Source organism: Salmo salar, chromosome 10 (genome assembly GCF_965601325.2).
Source record: "Salmo salar chromosome 10, fSalSal1, whole genome shotgun sequence".
NCBI lineage: Eukaryota > Metazoa > Chordata > Actinopteri > Salmoniformes > Salmonidae > Salmo > Salmo salar.
Window position 1 is genome coordinate 19,218,057 of NC_138300.1, and position 24,448 is coordinate 19,242,504.

A 24,448-nucleotide genomic window follows, 5' to 3' on the forward strand; every position below is an offset into this window, starting at 1 on the left:
GACTCTGGTCACACTCTGTGCCCTGGCCAATGCCATATCTAAACTGCTTTCACACCTGGGTTTATGTATCCAAATTAGAGGGGTTGAGCAGAATTTGCAACAAGCGAAAGGTCACGACATAGAATGATAGTTTGATGTAGATATCTCTCATTTTTTCTAGGTAGTTTCTGAATTCATTACATAGCAACACTTTAGATCTGTGCTGCGAGATACAGTCAATCATGAATAGGACATAGGATATATGTTATGAGAATAATGTCAGAAACGTTATTTGTGGGGCTCTGAGATGTGCCTTGTGCATCACATTGATAGACAGCATTGATAATGTGCTGGTATTTTGGAGCTGGGTGGGGCTGACGGTTTGTGGTGAAGAGCATGTGCCATTTACTGAAAGAGAGAAACTGATTGCCTGGCTGTTCAGTGGGCCTGTGAACTGCTAACCTTGGCAGGCCTGGTATAAATAACAGCTCGATTGACAACGTGGTTAACACCTTCAGAAGCAACAACAACCAGTAAGTACTACATTCCCACGGCCCACTGACTCTGCCAGCATAGGCTGGCCTACAGAGAAACAGCTCGGAAACATCTCTACCATGTTTACATGGGCTCATTTTAGAGTAGTCTCGGTTCAGTGAAATAATTGATGTATTTAAGCTATGTGGAAATTAAGATAGAGAATACAATGAGTTGGCATAACTAAGGCCAGGAGTTTTTCCGGACATAAACAGGTATAACTCTGGGCCATAGTTAGTTGTTCTTGGGCAGGTCATGTGGTCATTAAAAACTCCTGGCCCTAGGCATGTAGCATCTAGTCCTGACAAAAACTCGATATCACACACTGAGGAGAGATCTGATGAACTTGTGAATCTGAATCCTGTGTTGGTAATGCGGGCATGAACTCTACCCATCTGCTCACCATAAAACCCAACATAAAAGAGAAAATAGCTCTCGGCATGTATTTTGATACTGGGTTTATGCAGTATATTTCCCCATGTCATTAATTAAATGCGTGTTTAATTCATACCATGCTGGCATGTTGTTTCAGCACAATTTTGTATCTATACATTGTTTGTGTGCTCTCTATTTTGTTTAGTTGAGCTGCGTGTGGTTTTGGTGCACCACGAGTGTAGTTGAAACTGCTGTGGTTTTCAAAGCTTTTCATGATAGAATGCTCTATTTCTCGTGAGACGAGAAGTGGAGTTGGGGGGGGGGGGGGGGGGGGGGGGGGCAGCATTTGTGGGGGTTGGAAGGCTGTAGCGAGCAGACGTTGATCAGAAAAAACGTCAAATTTCCGTGGTGAAAGTGATCAAACCATCACCTAATAATTGTAGTTGACTTCATAACCACACACCCTGTGGTCTCTTCTGCAGGGGAAATGACTGTCCTTACTGTCTTAATGTCCTTAGGTAAAAGCACCCCCGTCAACATGCCTGGAGGAGCGGGCGACTCGACCAAAACCTGCGACCCCTTCCAGCCGTTCGGCAGTGACGTCATCGACCCCTTTCAGAGTAAAAAGGGGGTCGGAGACCCCTTTAGTGGCAAAGATCCTTTTGCGCCAACTCCCTCAAGTAAAGCCTCTAAAGACTGTTCCTTGGGTTTTGCAGACTTCAGTTCTGTAAGTTGAGCTCAGTGATACTCTCTCTCTGTCCAGACCAGTCTTTATATACCTAGCCACTACCTCTGCTTAAGTTCCCACAACGTTAACTGAAGGATCTAGAGAGGAGCTAACCACAAGGCCCTGGCTGTTAATCTGCTCATCTTTCTGCGTCCTGGCCTCCCAATGACCTACCATCACTCCACACAAAGACCAGAGCCAGGCATCTTCCTGCTCAGACCCATGGCAAATGAACCACCATGTAGGCTAACTGTTGGCTATGGCATAATCACTAGCAATAACTACTGTTCATGATCACTGATCATCTGATCATCACTTTAATTCATTGTGTGATCCAACCCTACTTCATATCTAAAATGATGACTGAACTCCCACACATTTTTGCCGTCTAGCTGTTTTCTGAGTGTAAGCCTGTCAAAGGTTCCACAAGACTCACTTATCTATACGGTGTTATGATTTTTTTTTTTTGGGGGGGGGGGGTTCTCAACCTATGCTTTGTAGTTGGTTGCACACCACCTACAATGCATTCGGTATTGTGCAGTCAAGTGCAGAGCTGCATTGCAGAAGTGGTCCCCGGTGCTCGTGCAGGAAAGGGTGTCAGCCCTTTTTTGTGGTTTGATGTGTACGCCGCGATTGGAACATAAAAATATATATATCTATATTTTGCCATGTGGTTTGTTATGTAGAATGCTAGAGGCTTCCCAAAACAAGCACAAATGACAAGTATTATTTCCATCACCTCTTACCAGTCCAATAAGTGGATTCTGGCCGTGTGAAGTATTATTCAACTAGCCAGTCGGCTCTTTAAGGTTAGGGTTGAATAATCCAGCCAGTGCGGTGCTATGGCCTGGGCTGTCTGTCTCAACCAACCAATGGGTGTCTCACACAGTGTAGCAATAATCCAGGATGTATTCAGGATCTTCGTATCTGAATATTGACCTTTTCCATCTCAGCTTCCGGCATCAGCATTCAGTCAGTCAGCCAGTCAGACAGTCACTCAGTAAGGCAGTCAGCCAGCCAGACAGTCACACAGTCGGTGCGTACCCTAGGCCAGGCTAGGCCGGAAAGGGGAGCCCATCCTGTGTGGTTTAGTGACTGACAGCTCCAAGCCACTGGTCTGGCGGTGGGATCTGTTGACACGGGAAGCAGTAGTATCACTACTCAGCTCTCAGTCCTGAGTTCTTACCCCTTAGGCCTATGTTGTGTGTCAGTCATGTATGTCCTACTAGTGTTTAGATACAGTATTAGTGTGTATCAGTGTTTTGTCTTTTCTTTAGGCTTAGTTTGCTCAATCAATTAGTGTTGGTCTGCTGCATGACATTGGTAGCATAGATCCTGCTTTACCATCTCTGACTTGTACCAAACTACTCCCAAAGTTGCTAAAACTATTGTAACAGAGTCAACTGCCCATACATTTTTTAAACTAAAGAGGTATTGTGTTCCACATTGAAGATATTATCTAGAAAAATACCAGATGAACTTGGCCCCTGAATTGAATTATAAATATTTAAAGGAAACAAATATAGCTATTAAATGCCTCAATGGACTCAGTTCCATATTTATTTTGGTCAGCATGATTCCAAGAATTGAATGGCCTCATTTGAATCAGATCTAAGGGTGGCAAAGCAGTATCTTAGAATGTGTGTGCGTTCTGATATGCATGGGAGAGTTCCTAGCTCTACTTGATTTAGGTTAGATCTCATACTATCACTTTAACAGAGAATCAAAAATGTCATTTCTGTCCTTCCCGTTTTCTCTCTACATGTCGTCTTTGCATGTTGTTCAAATATGCTTTTAGTTGCTCATTCATTTTCATTTGGGAAACGAACGGAAACGGTCCTCCATGTCGCCTTCTCATAGTTAGTTGTACCTTGTGGTGATGCTGTTTCGTAGTGTGCTCGGTGTAAAATGGATGGTGTGATACACGATTAGTGAATTGTTTATTTGGTGTTTTGTAATTCATTTTTCTCTCGCAGGACCAGAAAAAGTTAAGGTAAGAATGTTTAATAACGCGGTCAAATTGAAAAGGGCTTTGTTTTGTATTTCGCCCACTTTATATTAAACCCCACTCGGGTTTAACAATAAGAAGCACCTTTCCTCCAACTGCAGAACACACATAAATTGAACATTAAAGTACCGATAGGGATAGGTCAGTTAGATTGTCTGTGTAGTGGGTATATTTTGTGCGTGTGTGTTGATGCTTTTGTGTGTGTTAATATGTGTGTGTACATGATATAGTTATAATAGTAAACTACAGTCATCTATGTCCTCTTACGGTAATCAGGCAGAAATGGAAGTTTACTCTTAATGTACAGGATAAGGTTCACTCAAATCTAATACTCTGGCAAAACACCTCCTAACGTGTGCTTTGTACATGGTGTGATGGATGAATCCTTTGTTAAATGCCTCTCTCCTCTTTCTCTCTGTAGTTTGGAAATGAGGCCCAGCAACTGGAGTGGGCGAAGCGAGAGAGTGAGCGAGCGGAGCGGGAGCGGCTGAAGAGACTCCGGCAGCAGGAGCAAGAGGACTTAGAGCTGGCCATCGCTCTCAGCAAGGCCGAGATGTCCCACGGGTGACCTGGACTGGACACACACAGACACACATAAATAGAGATATACACAAATAGACAAACAGACACATAGACATACTCTTACTAGCGTTACTAGTACATAAACATACACAGACACTCACACACACACACGCATAACACATTCGTATACAACTCACAAACCGTACCCCACACACTGTGAAGAACCCATAGCTGGCCATTTCCCTCAGGGCCGATGTGCCCCAAGACATGACTGCTTCCTCAACCACACACACACACAGACATACGCTTGCAGATACACACCACCACTACAACACACATACACACTCCACCTGATACGCACACACAGATACACACACCTCGCCACACATTCCCCAGACCGACAAACTCTCAAAGCAAAACAATATCAGAACAGAACTTATGTGGAAACGGAACTGGATTTGACTTTACGGTGGGAGGTTGGAGTGGGGCTGGGAGCCAGCAATCACAGTCTCTCTTACTGTTTTTAATTGATAGGTGGGGAGGGGAACGGATGATGACCCATGGTTTGTGAAGGAAGTGATGCACTGTTTAAATGCACTGTAGAGGCTGGCTTAACATGTAAAGATGAGCAGAATATGTGTCTGTCTGGTGAGGGAGCGTGGATCCCCTCACTTGACCGACTGGAGCGCTGACAGACGTAAAGAAGGGAATAGCTAAAGGTTACGGCGGGTTGCTTTTTAAGATGGAGACATTATTTGAGTATTGGTTTATTATGTGAATGTGGTGAGCCATGGGAGCAGTGCTGGGTGCTTCCCTGACTGGTTACTGTAAGTGTTGTGTGAGAGAGAGGTCTGTTTGGACCAGAACAAATTGTACAGATATATTTTCTTTCTCGCCGAGTGTGAGATAGTAGATGTTTTTTACAATATTTCAGTGCTTCTTGAGCAAACATAGGGAGAAGGAATGGATACTTAGTTGTGCCTCTTCTGACAGTTTAAGTAAGTTCAAAAGGCTGTGATTTACATCAAACAACCACAAAAAAGACTAGATGAGGGAAATTCTTTAAAGTTTTACTATGTTTCATTATAGAGGGTTTAATTGCAGATTTGTACGATTTTAATTTAATTATGTGATAAGTGTTATTTTATTATTTTATGTAGTATTTGTTAAAGGACTGAAACAATATTGTTAATTACAATTCTAGTTGTAAGCGCTGCAAAAATGGGTAAACCTGCAAGCACACGCTGCAGAGAGGTCAAAGAAAGTTAGAAATGGCCTGGGGTTTTCTTCGGGCTAACCATCAATGATATGCAAATTCATTAGGTCACGTGAGTTTCACAGCTATAACGTGAATATTCAACGGTTTGCGCTACAGTGTGTCATAGTTTGTTACAACTTTTATTTTATTTTAGCCACATTGTCTTTTACTTGATTTTCTTGCTGATGGTACTGCCTAGCACATTAAACCTGTGGTTCTTACTTCACTTTCAAACTTAAAGGGCAATTCCACCACTTTCCAATCTCATTTTCATTATCAACAGTGCAATACCAGTGTCTACATATGTCAAAACGGCACTACAGATGAAATAAGTTATGATAAACTTCACAGGGTGGTGAAAGTGCACGCCACGGTGGTCTTGATGCTCCTTTCCAATAAATATCGAGGGTCTTATTCTGGTGACATGATGTTCGATGCTTGTCTGCCGTTTGACAAGTAAAAATATTCTCGCTGTTATCCATAATAATCTCATTATGTAAACTAGCCTACCCACACTGTATCTGCGAGCTGTTGGCTAGAGCGCTCGTGCCAAGACCAGAGTGGGCAAATTTGCTATTTAACGCAACAGTTTTTTTTGACAAAACTATCAGAAGAGTTAAAAATGCGATGAAAACACATACAACTTTTGATTTTTATTCAGTACACTTAAAATGAAAAAATGACATTTTATGTGCATTACGTACTGACTTTTGTCCACAACAAGTCCGTTTGGTGGAAACACACCACTAGTGGGAAAATGCGCATATTTTCTTTATGCAGATTTTTGAGTATTCACATTAAAATCTGTCGCCAATTGGATGGAAACCTAGCTACAGAGAAGCATTTTTTAGGACCTTTCTTCTTAACTTTTTAACCACAGATCATAGAAACGCGTCCTTTTCACATATGTAGACAGTGGTATGGTGCTGGACATAATGAATATGAGGTTGAAAAGTGGCAGAATTGCCCTTTAAGCTTTGAATTGAACTGAATAGAGATGATGATAATAGTAGCTCATATGAAAATGACAGTTGCACTCATTGCCCCTTTGTTTTATGTTCTCCTGTTGTATTGAACTATATGTGTCCTACTGTACATGTGTCCATTACCTTTAATAAGCTTCCATGTAATGCCATTGTTGTCCCCTACTATTGGAGTAGTCTGAGTGAAAAGACCTATCCTGAGCCATATGTTGTGAAAATGTATTATTAAAGCTACGTTCCCCTTTGGGTTGGGGAAGGACATTATTTAAGTTACAATTCCGCAGTATGGACCATGAACACTGCCACTAGGTGGAAAATGCAACCATCTCTCCCTGATATTTATTTGTTTATGTTTACATATCAAACTTCTTTGCTGTAGTGGTTACAACAGTGTAATAATATTCTATGAGAAGAACCTGTTCTGGTACAGATCTGACCTTTAACCTGGCTGCTGTATATAGCTGAGGTAACCTGTGGTCGTCTGCATTCGACCCTACCTGTGGTGTTTTAATCACAGGTCAGACGCCCGAAGCTTGGAATGCCAACACTCCCGCCCTTACCCAGAATGCTCTGTGTCAGAACTCCTGTAATGTGTCCTCGGTTTAGGGGAAATCCACAGTGAGGGTGCTTGGTTGGCCGTAGACCAGGCCACAGCTCCCTGTTCATTGGTCACTTCATGCCCCTTTTTATACCTTAAAAACCCATCCTTTCTTACTCCATTCTTTGAAGTTATCATTGATCTGTCACTATTAGATTGGTGAAAGAAAGGGTTCCATGATGTATCCCAATCACCCATCTAATCATGTCAGATTAGGGAGGCAGGATGGAAGGATGCATTTTGAGAGTATCGAAACAGAGCCCAAGTGTTCTCTCATCCACTACCTAGTGTTCTCTACGTACTTACCACTCATGCTGTATTTTGTCTTTGATACCGCCATTGTGCAATAGATTTTATTTCTTATTTTCTCGTTGTTCGGGTGTTCGAGTTTGATCGTGTATATAGGGATACATGCAGAGGCCTGTATATCTATTGTACAAGCCAAACAGATTGTAGATGGCTTTTCTTTTGGTTTTCTGGTTTTCTGACAACTGATCTGACTTCTAAAGCTTGGTGCATTCCTTTTCCATTTGGCCTGCCTTTGACTGTCCCTCTGTAGATGAAAATAAGAAATAATCCTGCTGTCTTTCTGCATTGTATAAGATGTATACAAACTGTATATTATGTCTGTTATATTTGTTTCATGAGAAGTGAAAAAATGTGTGTAACTTAAAACAGGATATATGCAAAAATACAAACGCTTGGATTTATTTGAAATGCTAATCCCCTGTACATGGTCATTGTTTACTAGAATAAACATTTCAGTTAAATGAATAGGTCTCGGGTTTGTGTTTTTTTCTCTTAATTTCATTGATTTTACTTATGTACTTATATTAGGACATCACGTTTAATTTCACATGTTTTATAGAGTATATCATATGGTTTGTTGTCTTAATACAAATGTACAAATAGATACCCCTGTCTGTCTAGGCTCTGTTCAAAATCTCCTTTGTGTTAATTTCAACCAGTATACAGTGGGGGGAAAAAGTATTTGATCCCCTGCTGATTTTGTACGTTTGCCCACTGACAAAGAAAGGATCAGTCTATAATTTTAATGGTAGGTTTATTTGAACAGTGAGAGACAGAATAACAACAAAAATATCCAGAAGAACGCATGTCAGAAATTTTATAAATAGATTTGCATTTTAGTGAGGGAAATAAGTATTTGAACCCTCTGCAAAACTGTACATACCACTGTACATACCATACAGGTAGTGGAAATGTTGTTTTTTCTTAGTATGAATCTGAGGGATTCCATCAGTGTTGCAAGGTTTTGTAATGATTCCTATGTTGTTGAGTCTTTGTTGGTACGTGGTGTGTAGTGAGGAGCAAAGAGATGCTGCTTGACACATTTATGAAATTGCTTATTCCAGTTACTAATAAACATGCAACCATTAAGAAAATGACTGTAAAAAATGTTAAATCCCCGTGGATTGATGAGGAATTGAAAAATGGTATGGTTGAGAGGGATGAGGCAAAAGGAATGGCAAATAAGTCTGGCTGCACAACTGATTGGCAAACGTATTGTAAATTAATAAATCATGTGACTAAACTGAATAAAAAGAAGAAGAAACTAAACTATGAAACAAAGATAAATGACATAAAGAATGATAGTAAAAAGCTTTGTAGCATCTTAAAATACATTTTGGTAAAAAGGCAAACTCAGCTCCATCACTCATTGAATCAGATGGCTCATTCATCACAAAACCAACTGATATTGCCAGCTACTACAATGATTTTTTCATTGGCAAGATTAGCAAACATAAGCATGACATGCCAGCAATAAACGCTGACACTACACATCCAAGTATATCTGACCAAATTATGAAAGACAAGCATTGTCATTTCGAATTCCGTAAAGTGAGTGTGGAAGAGGTGAACAAATTATTGTTGTCTATCAACAATGACAAGCCACCGGGGTCTGACAACTTGGATAGAAAATTACTGAGGATAATATCGGACGATATTGCCACTCATATTTGCCATATCTTCAATTTAAGCCGACTAGAAAGTGTGTGCCCCCAGGCTTGGAGGGAAGCAAAAGTCATTTAACTACCTATGAATAATAAAAAAAAACTTTACTGGCTCAAATAGCCGACCAATCAGCCTGTTACCAACCCTTAGTAAACTTTTGGAAAAAATGGTGTTTGACCAGATACAATGCTATTTTACAGTAAACAAATTGACAACAAACTTTCAGCATGCTTATAGGGAAAGACATTCAACAAGCATAGCACATACACAAATGACTGATGATTGGCTGAGAGAAATTTATCATAAAAATATTGTAGGGGCTGTTTTGTTAGACTTCAGTGCGGTTTTGACATTATCGATCATAGTCTACTGCTGGAAAAACGTTTGTGTTATGGCTTTACACCCCCTGCTATATTGTGGATAAAGAGTTACCTGTCTAACAGAACACAGAGGGTGTTATTTAATGGAGGCCTCTCCAACATAATCCAGGTAGAATCAGGAATTCCCCAGGGCAGCTGTCTAGGCCCCTTACTTTTTTCAATCTTTACTAAGGACATGCCACTGGCTTTGAGTAAACGTATGCTGATGACTCAGCACTATACATGCCAGCTACTACAGCGACTGAAATGACCCTTAACACTTAACAAAAAGCTGCAGTTAGTTTCAGAGTAGATGGCAAGGAATAAGTTAGTCCTAAATACTTCTAAAACTAAAAGCATTGTATTTGGGACATATCATTCACTAAACCCTAAACCTCAACTACATCTTGTAATAAATAATGTGGAAATTGAGCAATTTGAGGTGACTAAACTGCTTGGATTAACCCTGGATTGTAACTGTCATGGTCAAAACATATTGATACAACAGCAGCTAAGATGTGGAGAAGTCTGTCCATAATAAAGCGTTACTCTGCATTCTTAACAGCACTATCAACAAGGCAGGTCCTACAGGCCCTAGTTTTGTCGCACCTGGACTACTGTTCAGTCGTGTGGTCAGGTGCCACAAAAATGGACTTAGGAAAATTACAATTGGCTCAGAACAAGGCAGCACGGCTGGCCCTTGGATGTACACAGAGAGCTAACATTAATAATTTGCATGTCAATCTCTCCTGGCTCAAAGTGGAGAAGAGATTGACTTCATCACTACTTGTATTTATGAGAGGTATTGACATGTTGAATCGACCGAGGTGTTTGTTTGAACTACTGGCACAGCTCGGACACTGACGCATACCCCACAAGACATGCCACCAGAGGTCTCTTCACAGTCCCCAAGTCCAGAACAGACTATGGGAGGTGCACAGTACTACATAGAGCCATGACTACATGGAACTCTATTCCACATCAAGTGACTGATGCAAGCAGTAAAGTTTAATTAAAAAAAACAGATAAAAATACACCTTATGGAACAGTGGGGACACAAACATAGGCACAGACACATGCATACACACACATGATAACATATGCACTATATATACACGTACACATGGATTTTGTTCTGTAGATATGTGGTAGTAGTGGAGTAGGGGCACACAGTGTGTTGTGAAATCTTTGAATGTATTGTAATGTTTTTAAAATGGTATAAACTGCCTTAATTTTGCTGGACCCCAGGAAAAGTAGCTGCTGCCTTGGCAACAGCTAATGGGGATCCATAATGAATAATAATAGCCTAGCTGTTTCATGTCAACCTCAGTCTGCTATGATCTAGTACTGGTATGTACAGTAAATCTACATAAACAAACGAAAGGTTCATAGACTTTATTTACCCCCCCAGGTGTGTTGGTTCATACTTCCTGACCTTTTGAATTAAGACTCCCTCAAACTACTAAATACTACATCTGAAGCTCTAGACAAGATGCTCATTGATGGTCCCCCAAACGCCAGACCTGCAAAAAAGCAACACCAGGCAGTAAAATGTGCAGTGAATTACAGTCGTCTATATTTCAAGGAAACAGCTGCAAGTGTGAAAATAATTCTGCGTCAACAGACTACATTTTTGGACATATTACTTGAAACCTAAGCAAGTCCTGTGTTTCGGAATGTTAACTGTGTCCGTATGAAATAACAGGAAATTCCTAGGTACGTTTTTATTTACCTTATGTTAATGGTAGTGTGGAAATGAAATGGCCATTGCTTTTAAGGAGGAAAATGGGTCATGGAGACTTATTGAAGATATGATCGCCTCACAAATTGTCTCTTCAGTGTTTGTATCCATATTTGTGCCTTCTTTTTCGGGTATTTGCTAGTGTTGACATTTACTTTTACAAAGAGAGTGACTGAATTGAAATGTTTTCTTAGCAAGCACTTGACATTTTATGAGCAGAAAGGTTGCACATGTAGTCATGTTGTCACTAGCAGCATATTTCAACACAAGTGTTTTCACCAGGCAAATAGTGGCACCACACCCCCCCCTTTTAAAGAGATTTCTGGGAAATAATAGGATATTCCTTTCCAGCTGTGGAGGGGCTTGGAGTGCTAGTTTAATGCCTCATGATGTTGGAGAATGTTTACACTCCACATGTGCGCGCACACACACACACACACACACACACACACACACACACACACACACACACACACACACACACACACACACATACACACACACACACACCCTTAGGGGAGTTGGGGGTCCTTAGCTGTCAGAGGTATCTGTAAGGGGACCTTCTCCCTGCTGGGGCTGATACACAGAGACCCCAACTCTCTGACAGCTAGCTAGCTGGTGGCCATAGTGTTTCTCAGCCTCAGCTCCAAGAACTAGGAATGGCTAGGAAAACAGTTAAGAGAACCACCCCTCCTGTAACCAATCTGCTATAGTTAATACATAGTTAGCCCTGGTCCTCAGGAGCAGGAGCAGCAGTCCCAGTCCCCTTAGCCCAGTCTATTTAATCAGCTGTTGTGAGGGACAGAGTGGGGCTTGCTGCTCCGGAGCAGGGCTGCCCCAGGGATGTTGTGGATAAAAACAAACCCAATAGGACTGACTGTCAGGGGAGGAATGCTGGCTAAAACAGTCCAGATGGACCCTCTGCAGTACTCTCTCACTCCATGTAATTCATAGTCTGACGCTTATCTTTGAGAAATCTATCATTTGGTCTATGCACTGAAGCAATGCTAGGCCTACATGCAGCTGGGGAGGGGAGATGTTCACCATTTAACACAGCTGATGTTGGTATGTATGTTTTTATGTAATGTATCCTTCATTTCTATTAAATGAACCGAGACATATAACATATATCAATGAATATAAACATACTGTACAGTGGGGGGGGGAAAAGTATTTGATCCCCTGCTGATTTTGTATGTTTGCCCACTGACAAAGAAATGATCAGTCTAAAATTTTAATGGTAGGTTTATTTGAACTGTGAGAGACAGAATAACAAAAAAAATATCAAGAAAAATGCATTTTAATGAGGGAAATAAGTATTTGACCCCCTCTCAATCAAAAAGATTTCTGGCTCCCAGGTGTCTTTTATACAGGTAACAAGCTGAGATTAGGAGCACACTCTTAAAGGGAGTGCTCCTAACCGCAGCTTGTTACCTGTATAAAAGACACCTGTCCACAGAAGCAATCAATCAATCAGATTCCAAACTCTCCACCATGGCCAAGACCAAAGAGTTCTCCAAGGATGTCAAGGACAAGATTGTAGACCTACACAAGGCTGGAATGGGCTACAAGACCATCGCCAAGCAGCTTGGTGAGAAGGTGACAACATTTGTTGCGATTATTCACAAATGGAAGAAACACAAAAGAACTGTCAATATCCCTCGGCCTGGGGCTCCATGCAAGATCTCACCTTGTGGAGTTGCAATGATCATGAGAACGGTGAGGAATCAGCCCAGAACTACACGGGAGGATCTTGTCAATGATCTCAAGGCAGCTGGGACCATAATCACCAAGAAAACAATTGGTAACACACTACGCCGTGAAGGACTGAAATCCTGCAGCGCCCGCAAGGTCCCCCTGCTCAAGAATACTTATACATGCCCATCAGAAGTTTGCCAATGAACATCTGAATGATTCAGAGGACAACTGGTGAAAGTGTTGTGGTCAGATGAGACCAAAATGGAGCTCTTTGGCATCAACTCAACTCGCCGTGTTTGGAGGAGGAGGAATGCTGCCTATGACCCCAAGAACACCATCTCCACCGTCAAACATGGAGGTAGAAACATTATGCTTTGGGGGTGTTTTTCTGCTAAGGGGACAGGACAACTTCACCGCATCATTTGACGGGGCAATGTACTGTCAAATCTTGGGTGAGAACCTCCTTCCCTCAGCCAGGGTATTGAAAATGGGTCGTGGATGGGTATTCCAGCATGACAATGACCCAAAACACACGGCCAAGGCAACAAAGGAGTGGCTCAAGAAGAAGCACATTAAGGTCCTGGAGCTGCCTAGCCAGTCTCCAGACCTTAATCCCATAGAAAATCTGTGGAGGGAGCTGAAGGTTCGAGTTGCCAAATGTCAGCCTCGAAACCTTAATGACTTGGAGAAGATCTGCAAAGAGGAGTGGGACAAAATCCCTCCTGAGATGTGTGCAAACCTGGTGGCCAACTACAAGAAACGTCTGACCTCTGTGATTGCCAACAAGGGTTTTGCCACCAAGTACTAAGTCAAGTTTTGCAGAGGGGTCAAATACTTATTTCCCTCATTAAAATGCAAATCAATTTATAACATTTTTTACATGTGTTTTTCTGGATTTTTTGTTGTTGTTATTCTGTCTCTCACTGTTCATATAAACCTACCATTAAAAATATAAACTGATCATTTCTTTGTAAGTGGGCAAACGTACAAAATCAGCAGGGGATCAAATACTTTTTTCCCCCACTGTATATATCAAGTGCCTTACAATTGGAATTGTGTATTTCCGACCTCAAGCGCATAACGATCCTCAGGAAAGGTGACCCGTCATATCATGTGTCTGTTGGGAAAAGACCCAACTCCTTCACTCTCCATATAGTATCACTCTACACAGGCCTGTCTTTAGCCAGTGCCAAAGTTAATCCATGTTGTTCCTCCATAGACCGGATGAGTGTCTTCCACTGAGGAGCTTCCAAACAGCTCCAGTAGATGGTGTACTCATCCCATGACATTCCCACTTTTCCCCACGTGGTAATTGGCCCTTGGCTGCCGTGAAGTCTAGGAATCCACTGAGATAAACTCTTTCCTGGTATGATTGATGTTGTACATTTGACTCAGACAGGATGTCGATGTGAGATGTCGGCTCTTCACATTGAATATGGAGGCCAGGACTATCATGTTTCTCAGAGTCTTGGTGAATATACTGTCGATCGTCATTACTGGAAACTGAAATGTGTGTGTGCTCGGGTTGCCCATTGGAGGCCAGCTGTGATAGTGATCTCCACACACTCACTCACTCACTCAAGGGCCCGTAAGTATTTTATTGTTAGTCTACCCCTTGTGTGTTTTAAGAAGCATGTGACAAATAACATCTTATTTGACTCACTCACTCTCCCTTCATTTTCAGCACTCAATGCTCTTTCCCCCTTTCCGAGCTTTAATATAAAACTCAAACATGTGTCTATAGCTTGTACTGTAGAGCTTTAAAAAGCTGTCTTCTCCATGTCCTCTCTATGGACTTACTACTTTGTTGACCTTTTTTATGGAACCATCCCCTGTAGAATTGTATACAATTATGCTGTTGCTTGTGAAGATACTCTGTGTAAAGCATTTATGCATGATAAACTACAGCTAAATGCAGCCAACCATGTTTATGGATAGTTGCTCTGACCTGGCAGAAATGCTGAAAGTGCTCACTTCAGACTAAAGTATACCTAATATAAAATAACTTTAAATAGGCCTACATACAGGTAACTGCCAAAATAATGGAAACACTTGTGATACTAAGTATATTGAAAGCAGGTGCTTCCACACAGGTGTGGTTCCTGATATAATTAAGCAATTAACATCCCATCATGCTTAGGGTTGTGTATAACAATGCTGGGCAGGCCATTATTTTGGCCATTATTTGGGCTACCATGGCTATGCCCCCATCCACAGGGCACAAGGGGTCACTGAATGGTTTGATGAGAATGAAAACAATGTAAACCATATGCCATGGCCGTCTCAGTCACGAGATCTCAACCCAAATGAACACTTATGGGAGATTCTGGAGCGGTGCCTGAGACAGAGTTTTTTCACCACCAATGATGGAATTTCTTGTGGAAGAATGGCATCGCATCCCTCCAATAGAGTTCCAGATATTTGTAGAATCTATGCCAAGGTGCATTGAAGCTGTTCTGGCTCGTGGTGCCCCAACAACCTATTAAGACACTTTATGTTGGTGTTTCCTTTAAATGTTCTTTGATTTTGATCTCTAGCATGCAGTTTCAGGTGTGCCATGGCAAAGAGCCAGTGAACGCTGTGTGTTATGAATGGTTTCATAGTAAGAGATACAGATACATTTTCGGCTGAATCTGGAGCAGAGTAACTTGAGTGTTATTGTGGCGAAAGGAGTTTCAAAAGCAAGGCATGCACTTTCGAAAAACACCATCCGTTAGATCAGACTCAGAGATAATTCTGAATGACAATGATGTGCTCTATATGTGATGTGGAATAGATGTAAACATATTGTAATGAAGGAAATTCCTTTTTGTAAGCCTGTAATTTGAGCCATCTAAAGGGGAAACCAGATAGCAATGAAAGCCTGTGGAATACACAGTCTTTTTTTTTGTTTGTTTATCGATAGACAGCTTGCATGGATGACAGAATGCATTAAACATCTGGATACATGACCTCTGTCCCCTAACTCACACTTCAATCTTCCCACACTCACTTCTAGATGTTATTATTACACTCTGAGCAAAAAGTGAAATGAGAATGTTTAATTTTTCACTTGAGTAAATTGGCTAATCATAGTGGCACTCTTACTTCCTCTTTTCTCTAAACTGGCATGGGCACCCAGAAGACGATACGGTCCCTAAGAAGTTGTAACACTTGAAGAAAAAGTGGTCTTTTATGCTTCCCCATAGACCCAATGTAGAGACATTGTTGTGAGCTTGTCAGTTCACAAAGGTGGCCCATTTCTCCTCTCCCTCTCTCTCTCTCTCTCTCTCTCTCTCTCTCTCTCTCTCTCTCTCTCTCTCTCTCTCTGTCTGTTTTTATACATAGCCAAAGTACATAATTAGGCCCATAACACAGTAAAGAAGCGTTTATTCTGAAGGCACCTAACTACACCTGACTTATTGTGCAGGAATGTTGTCATGTGACCCAAATACACAGGCTGAAGGCCCCTGTTTAAGAGATGGATCATGGGTAAAATGTTGTTGTACTCTGGGCCACTTCATGTGATTTTAACTTCTTGCTCCTTCCAGAGTGGAGGTGCTTCGTTTCTGGATAGCATACCAACCTAAAAATGTACTTTCAAGAATGTGCAACCATGTTTAAGTGATAGCTGCTTAATACTGTTTCATGCTTTTATCAACATTTAAATAAGACAATAGAGCCTAACTCAGGAACTACTTGAAGTGAAAGGTTTGATTCTATAGAATATTTAAGGAACATGTACATTCACTGTGAGACTCAAATCCAGGCTAACAGATGTGTAACCTTCATGTCACTCTCTTCTAAGCCCCACTGAACTTTCCACCCTGTCCCATTGGGTCTTCTCATTGAGGCAGGGACTAGGGTTCCTTTCTCTTTCAGTGCGGTGTGCCCCTGTGCCCAGACCCAGAGAGGGGACATCTATATTAAGTCTCTGTAATTATGTAAATGTAATGTTTGTATTTATAGGCTGTATGAGCCACAAGACTCTGGCAGTGGCCCTGTGACAGATGGAAAACATTGCACTCACATTCATATTGTAAACTGCTCAGGCCTGAACTGGCCTATAGGATAGCTGGCAAGCCATTCACACAGGGACAACTATAGCTTATGGTTGATGTAAAGATACAGGAAGTATTGTTGAGGAGTTTATGACTGGTGTCATGTTACAGTGTGGTGTGATGATGATACACAGATGTCAGGGCTGTTCCATTTTCCTTTGTCAGGATAATAGACAAGAAAGCCACAAGGATTTCACTCAAAGTCAAGAATAATGTTGTTCAATTAGTTTAATATGTACATTAAAATAAACTATTTACATTATATAAAAATGTATTTACATGGCATTAATACATTTCCTCAGAAAACCAAACAGAACAGTTTTAAGTCACAAGACGTTTAGCCCTTTGTCATGTTGAGATGGACAACTATTTCCATAGTTTTAAAGACCCTGACATAATGTTATTCAACAGATAAATGCACACACAGAACATTCAATTCTAGCCTCTGAAGACTGAAAGGCAGTTTTAGATCAAAACATTGTCTTAAAGCTTATTTCATGTTCTGTTTACAGTTATAACACTTACATAAACTTTGTTTTTTTTGCCATTAGAAAATATGGCACTCGTAGGATGCATATAATAAAAGGCACTATCGTGGCTATCAAAACACATCATGTTAAACAATGTAATTGTCAGATTCCAGTTGCTTCAGAGGTGTATAGGGCCAGCCTCATATGTTGACTTGAATTCACAAATGCAAACACCGTGTAATGCATGTTTAAAGCCTTTTTATAGAAATATTATTCGATAAAAAATAACAAAGTAGTACCAGCTACATATTTCAAAAATAGTATTTGTATATAGAATTCGTTAATTGGTCAAGTCGGACCACGTTTTATGTTCTCATGCTGTTTTCCTATTCCCCCCCCCCCCCCCCAAATTTAAATAAACTAAAATACGAAATACATATTTTGGAGACATCTTAATTGATGTTGTTCTTGGATAATTTGGCATAGTCCTCAATCGTATGTGATTTCTCACATGTGTCGCTTCATGTGCAGCGCGAGGTGGTCGGACCTGGAGAAGGCGCGCTCACACAGGTGGCACTGGAACGGCCTGTGGCCAGTGTGCTTACGGAAATGGCGTGTCAGCTCGTCGGAGCGGGCGAACTTCCAGCCACAACCCTCCCAACTGCAATGGTATGGTTTTTCACCTGTTGAATTACAAAATGGAAAATACCATAAGTATACTGACATAAAACGCAGTTCTTTGCAACACATAGAGCCAAGTAGTTCAAGTTTGCAATAAGCATAAAGAGAAAATGAGGAATATTCCTTACCGGTGTGCGTTCTGTGGTGCGCTTTCAAGTGCGAGCTCTTGGTGTAGGTTTTCCCGCATCCAGCGAAAGTGCAAGTGTGAGACGCAGTGCGCTTCCTTGGCCAGGAGCGCCGACCCCTCTTTGGCTTTGAGTCCATCATCTCCAGCGGGGAGGACGGTGGAGTGAGTAGCACTCTCTGGTTGGTGGGCTGCATACCCATTCCGTCTTCATACATCCCGAACTGGTGTGCGCTCTGGTACGGGAGCTGCATCTGTTGGGGCGGGTGAGAGTGAGGGTATCCCGCTGCGGAGCGGTAGCTCTGGGGGAAAGTCATGGAGTGGCACATCTGGGGCTGACACTCGGAGCTCATCAGGTCGTCTGGGCTGAGAGGCGGTGTCATGTTCCCCGCAGCCTGTGGAGAGTTGGCCAGTCTCGGTTGCTCGAAGGACATCATGCACGAAACGTTCCCCTCCTGCTTGATCTTTGGGCAGTTCTGTGGCACCATGCCCATAAGCGGTCCGTAACTGTCCATGGATGGCTCGACCTTGATGTTGTCTACAAAGTCCTGATTTGGGAAGGCAGAGGAACTGACTAGAAATCTCCCATGGATGCTGTTGCCGGAAAGCTGGTGGCAGAAGCTGCTGTCAAGCTCAGTGCGCAGGAGCTCAGCCATCAGGCTGTTGTAAGGTGGAGGTGGGCTGCTCATCTCGGGCAGCGGGTAGCTAGACTGCATCCCGGAGTGATACATGTTGTTCTGCTCTCCTAGCCTGTACTCTACTCCCGTCCCGGAGGATGGAGTGTTGTCTGTGCCCGTGGTGTTAGAGAGAATAAACTCCAGATCCAGGAATTTATCGAGCTCTTCTTCGTCTTTTCTGCCCATGCAGTTGTCCATGCTCTCCACCACAGCACAGCTGGAATGCACAGACCTGTCCATCTCTCCCTTCCACCTCTGAAATAATAAAGGATACCATTAGTGAAATTATAATATAAAAAAATACAACTCTATATATATTTCGGCTAACTGTTTAATTGCCAAACTTTACCAACAAATATGGGTTGATTCTACATCTGGACTGAAATGCTATTTCTTTATTATTACATAAATTGACCAACAACATGTAAAACAACCAACAAACATCTCTAAATACATAATCCAATATACTTACATTTTCCCAGCATTTTTCCTTTTGGTTCGCAAATGTAGCGATGGATGGTAAAATGGTCCCGGGTAAGGCCATTTCTATACGTCGTAATTTTCTTGAATAAAAAACGTTATTTCTGTCTAAAAATATTAGCAAACACGATGTAGACTGGAGTCCACACGAGAAACTATTTGTAGCAGTATAAACCACTACTTCTCACTTCAAGTACTGTTTCAGAGTCATGTGAAAGTTTGATTGGTAGGAGTTCCTATACCTTATAAATATTGCAGCTGAAAAGCTGGACCAATTGTACGAAGCGGCGGAAACACGCACTACACGTCCCTAAATTTAGCCCTATATAAAGCCAGTGAGCCCAGTGAGCGCTTGTAGTCTCTTTGCTTTCCCTCTTGCGCTCGTGCGAGCTTTAAAGACACCTCTATACAAGCCCCTCCTGCACAGAAACGAGTTTAACAAGTATAACCGTAATGCTGCGCTTGGCAAAGTCCGCCCCCTTGAAAAAAGAATAGTAAGCAATTAACACATTACGAATAGGGTAATGATACCGAAAGATGCACGCACCGTACGAGAGTCAAAGTTACGCATTTTGGATATAATATTACGCAAATATTACGCATTGTATTTCAATATAGGCTAATATTACTACATCCCAATGCATTACATACCTTCTCCTTCAACCCAATATAACACACATACACAAAAACCAAAACACGCGTTTTTTTTAAATCTCCAAACACATGAAAGACATGTCCAAGGCGCATACACATGCAGGGTAGTTCTCCGAGCAGCATAGAGCATAACGCACTCCGTGTTGAAAGAGGTATACTAAAGGGTAGGTTATGGAGACGTTGGAAACAGTGCGTTATCCTCTCAGTTGTAGACTAATAGATTATTAGGAGTGTGATTACAGGATAGGCTATATGGAGACTTTAGTAATGTGTTGTGCTATTGATACTAGACTGGGGCGGCAGGTAGCCTAGTGGTTAGAGCGTTGGACTTGTAACCGAAAGGTTGCAAGAACGAATCCCTGAGCTGTCAAGGTAAAACATCTGTCATTCTGCCCCTGAACAAGGCAGTTGTTCGTAGGCCGTCATTGAAAATAAGAATTTGTTCTTAACTGACTTGCCTAGTTAAATAAAGGTAAAAAAAGACTACACGTTGTTATGCGATTACACTTCAAGTCAAATGTAAAATATCTCAACATATATATATAGAAAGATAACCCAATATTACTTTTATCATATGATAACACCTTTAATTTGGTAGATAAATTGGCTCTCCCATCACCTGACCAACTCATCTCTCTACTCCTCAACTCATTTGCTTATCATCGTCAGCCTGTGAGAAACCCAGTCACCCAGCGCAGCAGGCTTTAAACAACGCTGCAGCCACCAGGCGCCAAGTATGCCCTACATCTGAATCTTTTCACTCTTTCAAACTCTCCCGTAAACACGCGATAAAAAAGCGTTTAGCCTCTAGGAAGCCCCATTCAGGTGCAAATAATGAGGCTGAATGAGCAGCTGCTGAGCCTGCTTTGTCCAGCGAGGTATTCACGTTGGTATCGGGTCTCTTGCGCCAGTTTCACAAACAGCCTTCAGTTAAGGATAAGGTAAACTGCAAATATCATCCTCAAATGACATGCCCTGAGTAGGATGTGGACCTTCATTTTGTTATCCAAATGTCCTAGTCCTCACTGCTTGTCAATTGATACTGCTTATGTTACATTCATAATAGTGCACTGCTAGTTGCAGGTGCACCAGAATGATGAGAATGATACCTTTCTTTTCTCACAATGGAACCAAAGTGTTTTTGTTTCTATTTCTGTGAAGTGTCAACTGTGTGCATGTGTCAAACCATTCTCACTTTCTATCTGTTTGTGTGTTTACATAGTAGTTGAGGAAGGGCAGTACATGAATAGGCTTACCTCTACTATCCACCTTACATAATTCATATCCCTCTGGGTCTTAACCATAAAGGCCGTGTAATGATTCATCTGAGCTTCCCTAATCAGTCAACCAAATAAGGTCATTCCGATGCCATGAAGTCTACCACCAGTAACCACTGCCATTAGTTTTTTATTTGCCTGTTTATCTGTTGAACCTCAATTAAATTGCCAAAGCACTGGTACTAATTTGGGTTCCTTTGTGCCAGTACAACTTGGCTAACCGGTTGGCGTTTCACAGTTGGGCTGTGGCAAATGTCTGCCTAATATTCTTATTTATTTAAGATGCATGTTACTGCTGCCGTTCCTCTGTTTAAATAACCTTAAATACAGCCAACCATGGATGAAAATCCTCATTAAGTCTGTCAACAAATGAGAAAAGGGAATAAAAGCCATATGCATATGATCTGATTGTCAGATACAACTGTATCCCCACAGCATGAAAGAAGCAGCAGTTACACAAGTAATTATATTGTGAACAACCACCATGGACATAAAGAAACATGGGTGTGGCTTTAATCTGTACTTTACAACCTGTTCTTTCCTCAGGCCAACGTACATTCTGTGTATTAATTATAGGTTGGAAATCTGGGATGATGTGGTTTACATACGCTGCACGTACATGTGTGACATTCCAACATAATTAGAAAAGATTTCGTTACCTACTGTGACTCTCTATCAAGACATTTTTAAAAGGCTCTCGGTGGGTCACAGCACAGAAAGGTATCGGAGTCCGTGTCTTACAGGAACTCTAGGCCTAATGGATGAACATCGTCCCCAGTAGACCTGCAGCTATTTACACACCTACCTCCCCTCTCTACACTTTCAGTCCCCCCCCGGCATTAGTAAGAGTGCATTGAAGAATATCCTGATCCTATTTCCCCTTGTTTGATGATTCAGAGCGGTTATGCAAGGGAAGCGGTTTGTTCGACGGCCAGACATTGTTTCCAGTGTATGAGAGGGTTGGTGAAAACTGCACGTCTCCCGGGTCACCTCAAACTTGTGATTGGTATAGTGGTTAGATTGATGTGAAACATCAGTGATGTGAAGTCATATTAGTGACTCACAAAGTCAAGGCATCTCTATGACAATAGAATATTGCAGTAAATAGGCTACTCGGAATGTTTCCCTTTTTTACGTCTATCCATGAAAGTTACTAAAGGAGCGCAGAGATGGATATCATTCATTTTGTTGATAGCTAACAGGTACAGGTACCAGCTGTTACCAGCTGTTTCCACTTTAGTTTCCTTTAGCTTCCTTAGAATGATGTCCAGTCAGACCATTTTATCGCTGAACACCTGTTTAGCTTATAAGGAATTTCAGTATTGCAGATCACAGAGCCAATCCCGATAGGCTGCTGTCCGAGAGGCCACTCGTATGACCACAGGGGAATGGTGTGATTCAGCAGCACTTACATAGTAGTATCAGACAGCAGGTATGAACTATTCACTAGCCCTTTGGGTCAACCCCTGATAGAGTACCTAGACAGAGGCCACAACTGTTGATGACTAGGTGGAATTTGACTCAGTCCTCAGTGGTTATGTGTGAGAAGTGCTATATTAAGGCAGGCTCATAACTTTCAGAGGGAAGGCTACTTGAGTGCTTCTAAATATTTAATTCAAGTGCCATCCTAAGGTTATGTATCTGTAGTCATGGAGGATACATTTTGCTAGCTAATTATTTGCTTCGCTTTGGCACAGCCGAACAGAATATAACATACTCCGCTGAGTACTTTTATGTATCGCCACTACCCAGGCAATAAAAAGTACATTCCCATGTACAGTAATTCACTTCCCAGACACTGCCTTTTGTATTAGTTATTAATGGATAGCATGTTGAACACTATTTCCCAGTTGGTTGCCATATGAATGTGAGGTTACAGCATGTGCTTTACAACTTTGGCATAGAGGCAGTTTCCTGGCACGTCATAGTACGATCAATGTGGAAGACATATATCTTCCTAAATAGTGAGTCCCATCTCCTCTGTCCTGCGTGTTTTGTTTCCAAACGATGTGGTTCATTAAAGTGAAATAGTGTATAACCACCTGCATCTGTCCACATAGCCCTCACTGATGATCGTGTACATACTTTCGGGCACTTTAGTGTCCCAAGGCAGCAGCACCACTCAATACATCATGGCCAACCATTTTGACTGAGTGTGTTTTTGCATGATGTCACTTTGTGTCAGCGTTGATATCCATGTTTTAAAAAAGGGTTGCCTCCTAAGGCTAGATAGTTTACACGTGATAATCAGTGTCCATGCCATAGTTTTGAAGGATGTACAACTCTGGAGTTGTAGCCCTCAGGTCTACTATCTTAGCTGCTGTACATCTTTAGATTTTACTGTTTTGCAAGCTATAATAATAAAATAAAGCTAAGGCTTTGTAGGCTACAAAGTAAAAGAGATCAATGTGAAAGCATTTTTGTAAGAGGCTTATCTGAATCATGTTATCTGTGTTCCTTATTTCTAATTTGAAACAGCTCTGAATTTCTCCCTGTCTGAGAGTTATGAATGCCTGGTTTGGATAAAGTGGGCCTCCACATTGCATATTTTCTGTCTTTGTTAAACTTCTTGGAAACACCTGCTCCCCTTCTCCTCTTCCCTCCGCACGGCAGGAAGGCTGTCCCGCTTTCCTTGTGTGCTTTCGGGAGAGGGAGCCGGAGAGCGCTGGACAGAGAAAGAGCGCCAGAGAGCCCTGCCGGTGCCGAAGAGAGCGAGTGAGAGTTCTGAGAGTGTGTGGGCTCCTGCTCGCCTCTTATATAGGCGGGTTATTTTTAAACACACACCCCTTGCTTATTACTGCGTTTCCTCTCCGGGCCACGCAGGAAGCTTGCTTGGCTCCATATCCTGCTCACACGCGGGCCGATTCAAAGGGAATCAGGGAACGATAGCGCTGAGAGGGGAAAAAAAGAGGGGGGGATTAATTTTCTTCTCCAAAATTCTGGCACTTGTACAGAGTCTGAGAGAGCGGGTCTCAGCGGCCGGCTGGGGCCTCTTCCAGGCCTTGTTAAAGATCACCTCTCTCGGAGTATCTCAGTCTGAAACAGTGGCACTGATAAGTGCGAGACTGGCTGCTCCTGTTTACATTTTTATGTCCCTGGGGGAATCCGTCATGCTCTGGGGTTCCGACCTGCCAGCAGAGAGACAGAGAGAAACATTCCTCTTCTGTGACTGAGGCAGGCTGGAGAAGGTCTGCCTGTGTCAAAACACAGAATAGCATAATGGGAGGGAGAGAAGGAGAGGGGAGAGAGAATTCCATGCATACTAGTGCTTTTCACTGGATGGGTGGGT

At 42.0% G+C, this 24,448-nt stretch overlaps 2 protein-coding genes across 8 annotated transcripts in view; one reads left to right on the forward strand and one right to left on the reverse strand.

Annotated features, from left to right (window-relative positions):
- Positions 1 to 7,758, forward strand: part of LOC106613682 (epidermal growth factor receptor substrate 15-like 1) — a 35,621-nt gene extending 27,863 nt beyond the window's left edge. For 3 of the 7 annotated variants that reach the window (XM_014216203.3, XM_014216210.3, XM_082956791.1), the window contains 2 exons: positions 1,407 to 1,615; positions 4,045 to 7,758. In XM_014216203.3, the coding sequence (XP_014071678.2) occupies positions 1,407 to 1,615; positions 4,045 to 4,191 (356 nt within the window). In that variant the 3' untranslated portion in view covers positions 4,192 to 7,758. Of the gene's footprint in view, positions 1 to 1,406; positions 1,616 to 3,591; positions 3,609 to 4,044 lie in introns of all 7 variants that reach the window. The other 4 variants (XM_082956792.1, XM_082956793.1, XM_082956790.1 and 1 more) reach the window with 3 other exon arrangements.
- A 9,248-nt stretch (positions 7,759 to 17,006) lies between these two features.
- Positions 17,007 to 19,629, reverse strand: klf2a (Kruppel like factor 2a). The gene is made up of 3 exons (XM_014216213.3): positions 19,221 to 19,629; positions 18,076 to 19,003; positions 17,007 to 17,949 (listed from the first exon to the last, which is right to left on the reverse strand). The coding sequence occupies exons 1-3, from the start codon at positions 19,290 to 19,292 to the stop codon at positions 17,774 to 17,776; spliced, it is 1,176 nt and encodes a 391-aa protein (XP_014071688.1). The 5' UTR covers positions 19,293 to 19,629; the 3' UTR covers positions 17,007 to 17,773.
- Between the last annotated feature and the right edge of the window lie 4,819 nt (positions 19,630 to 24,448).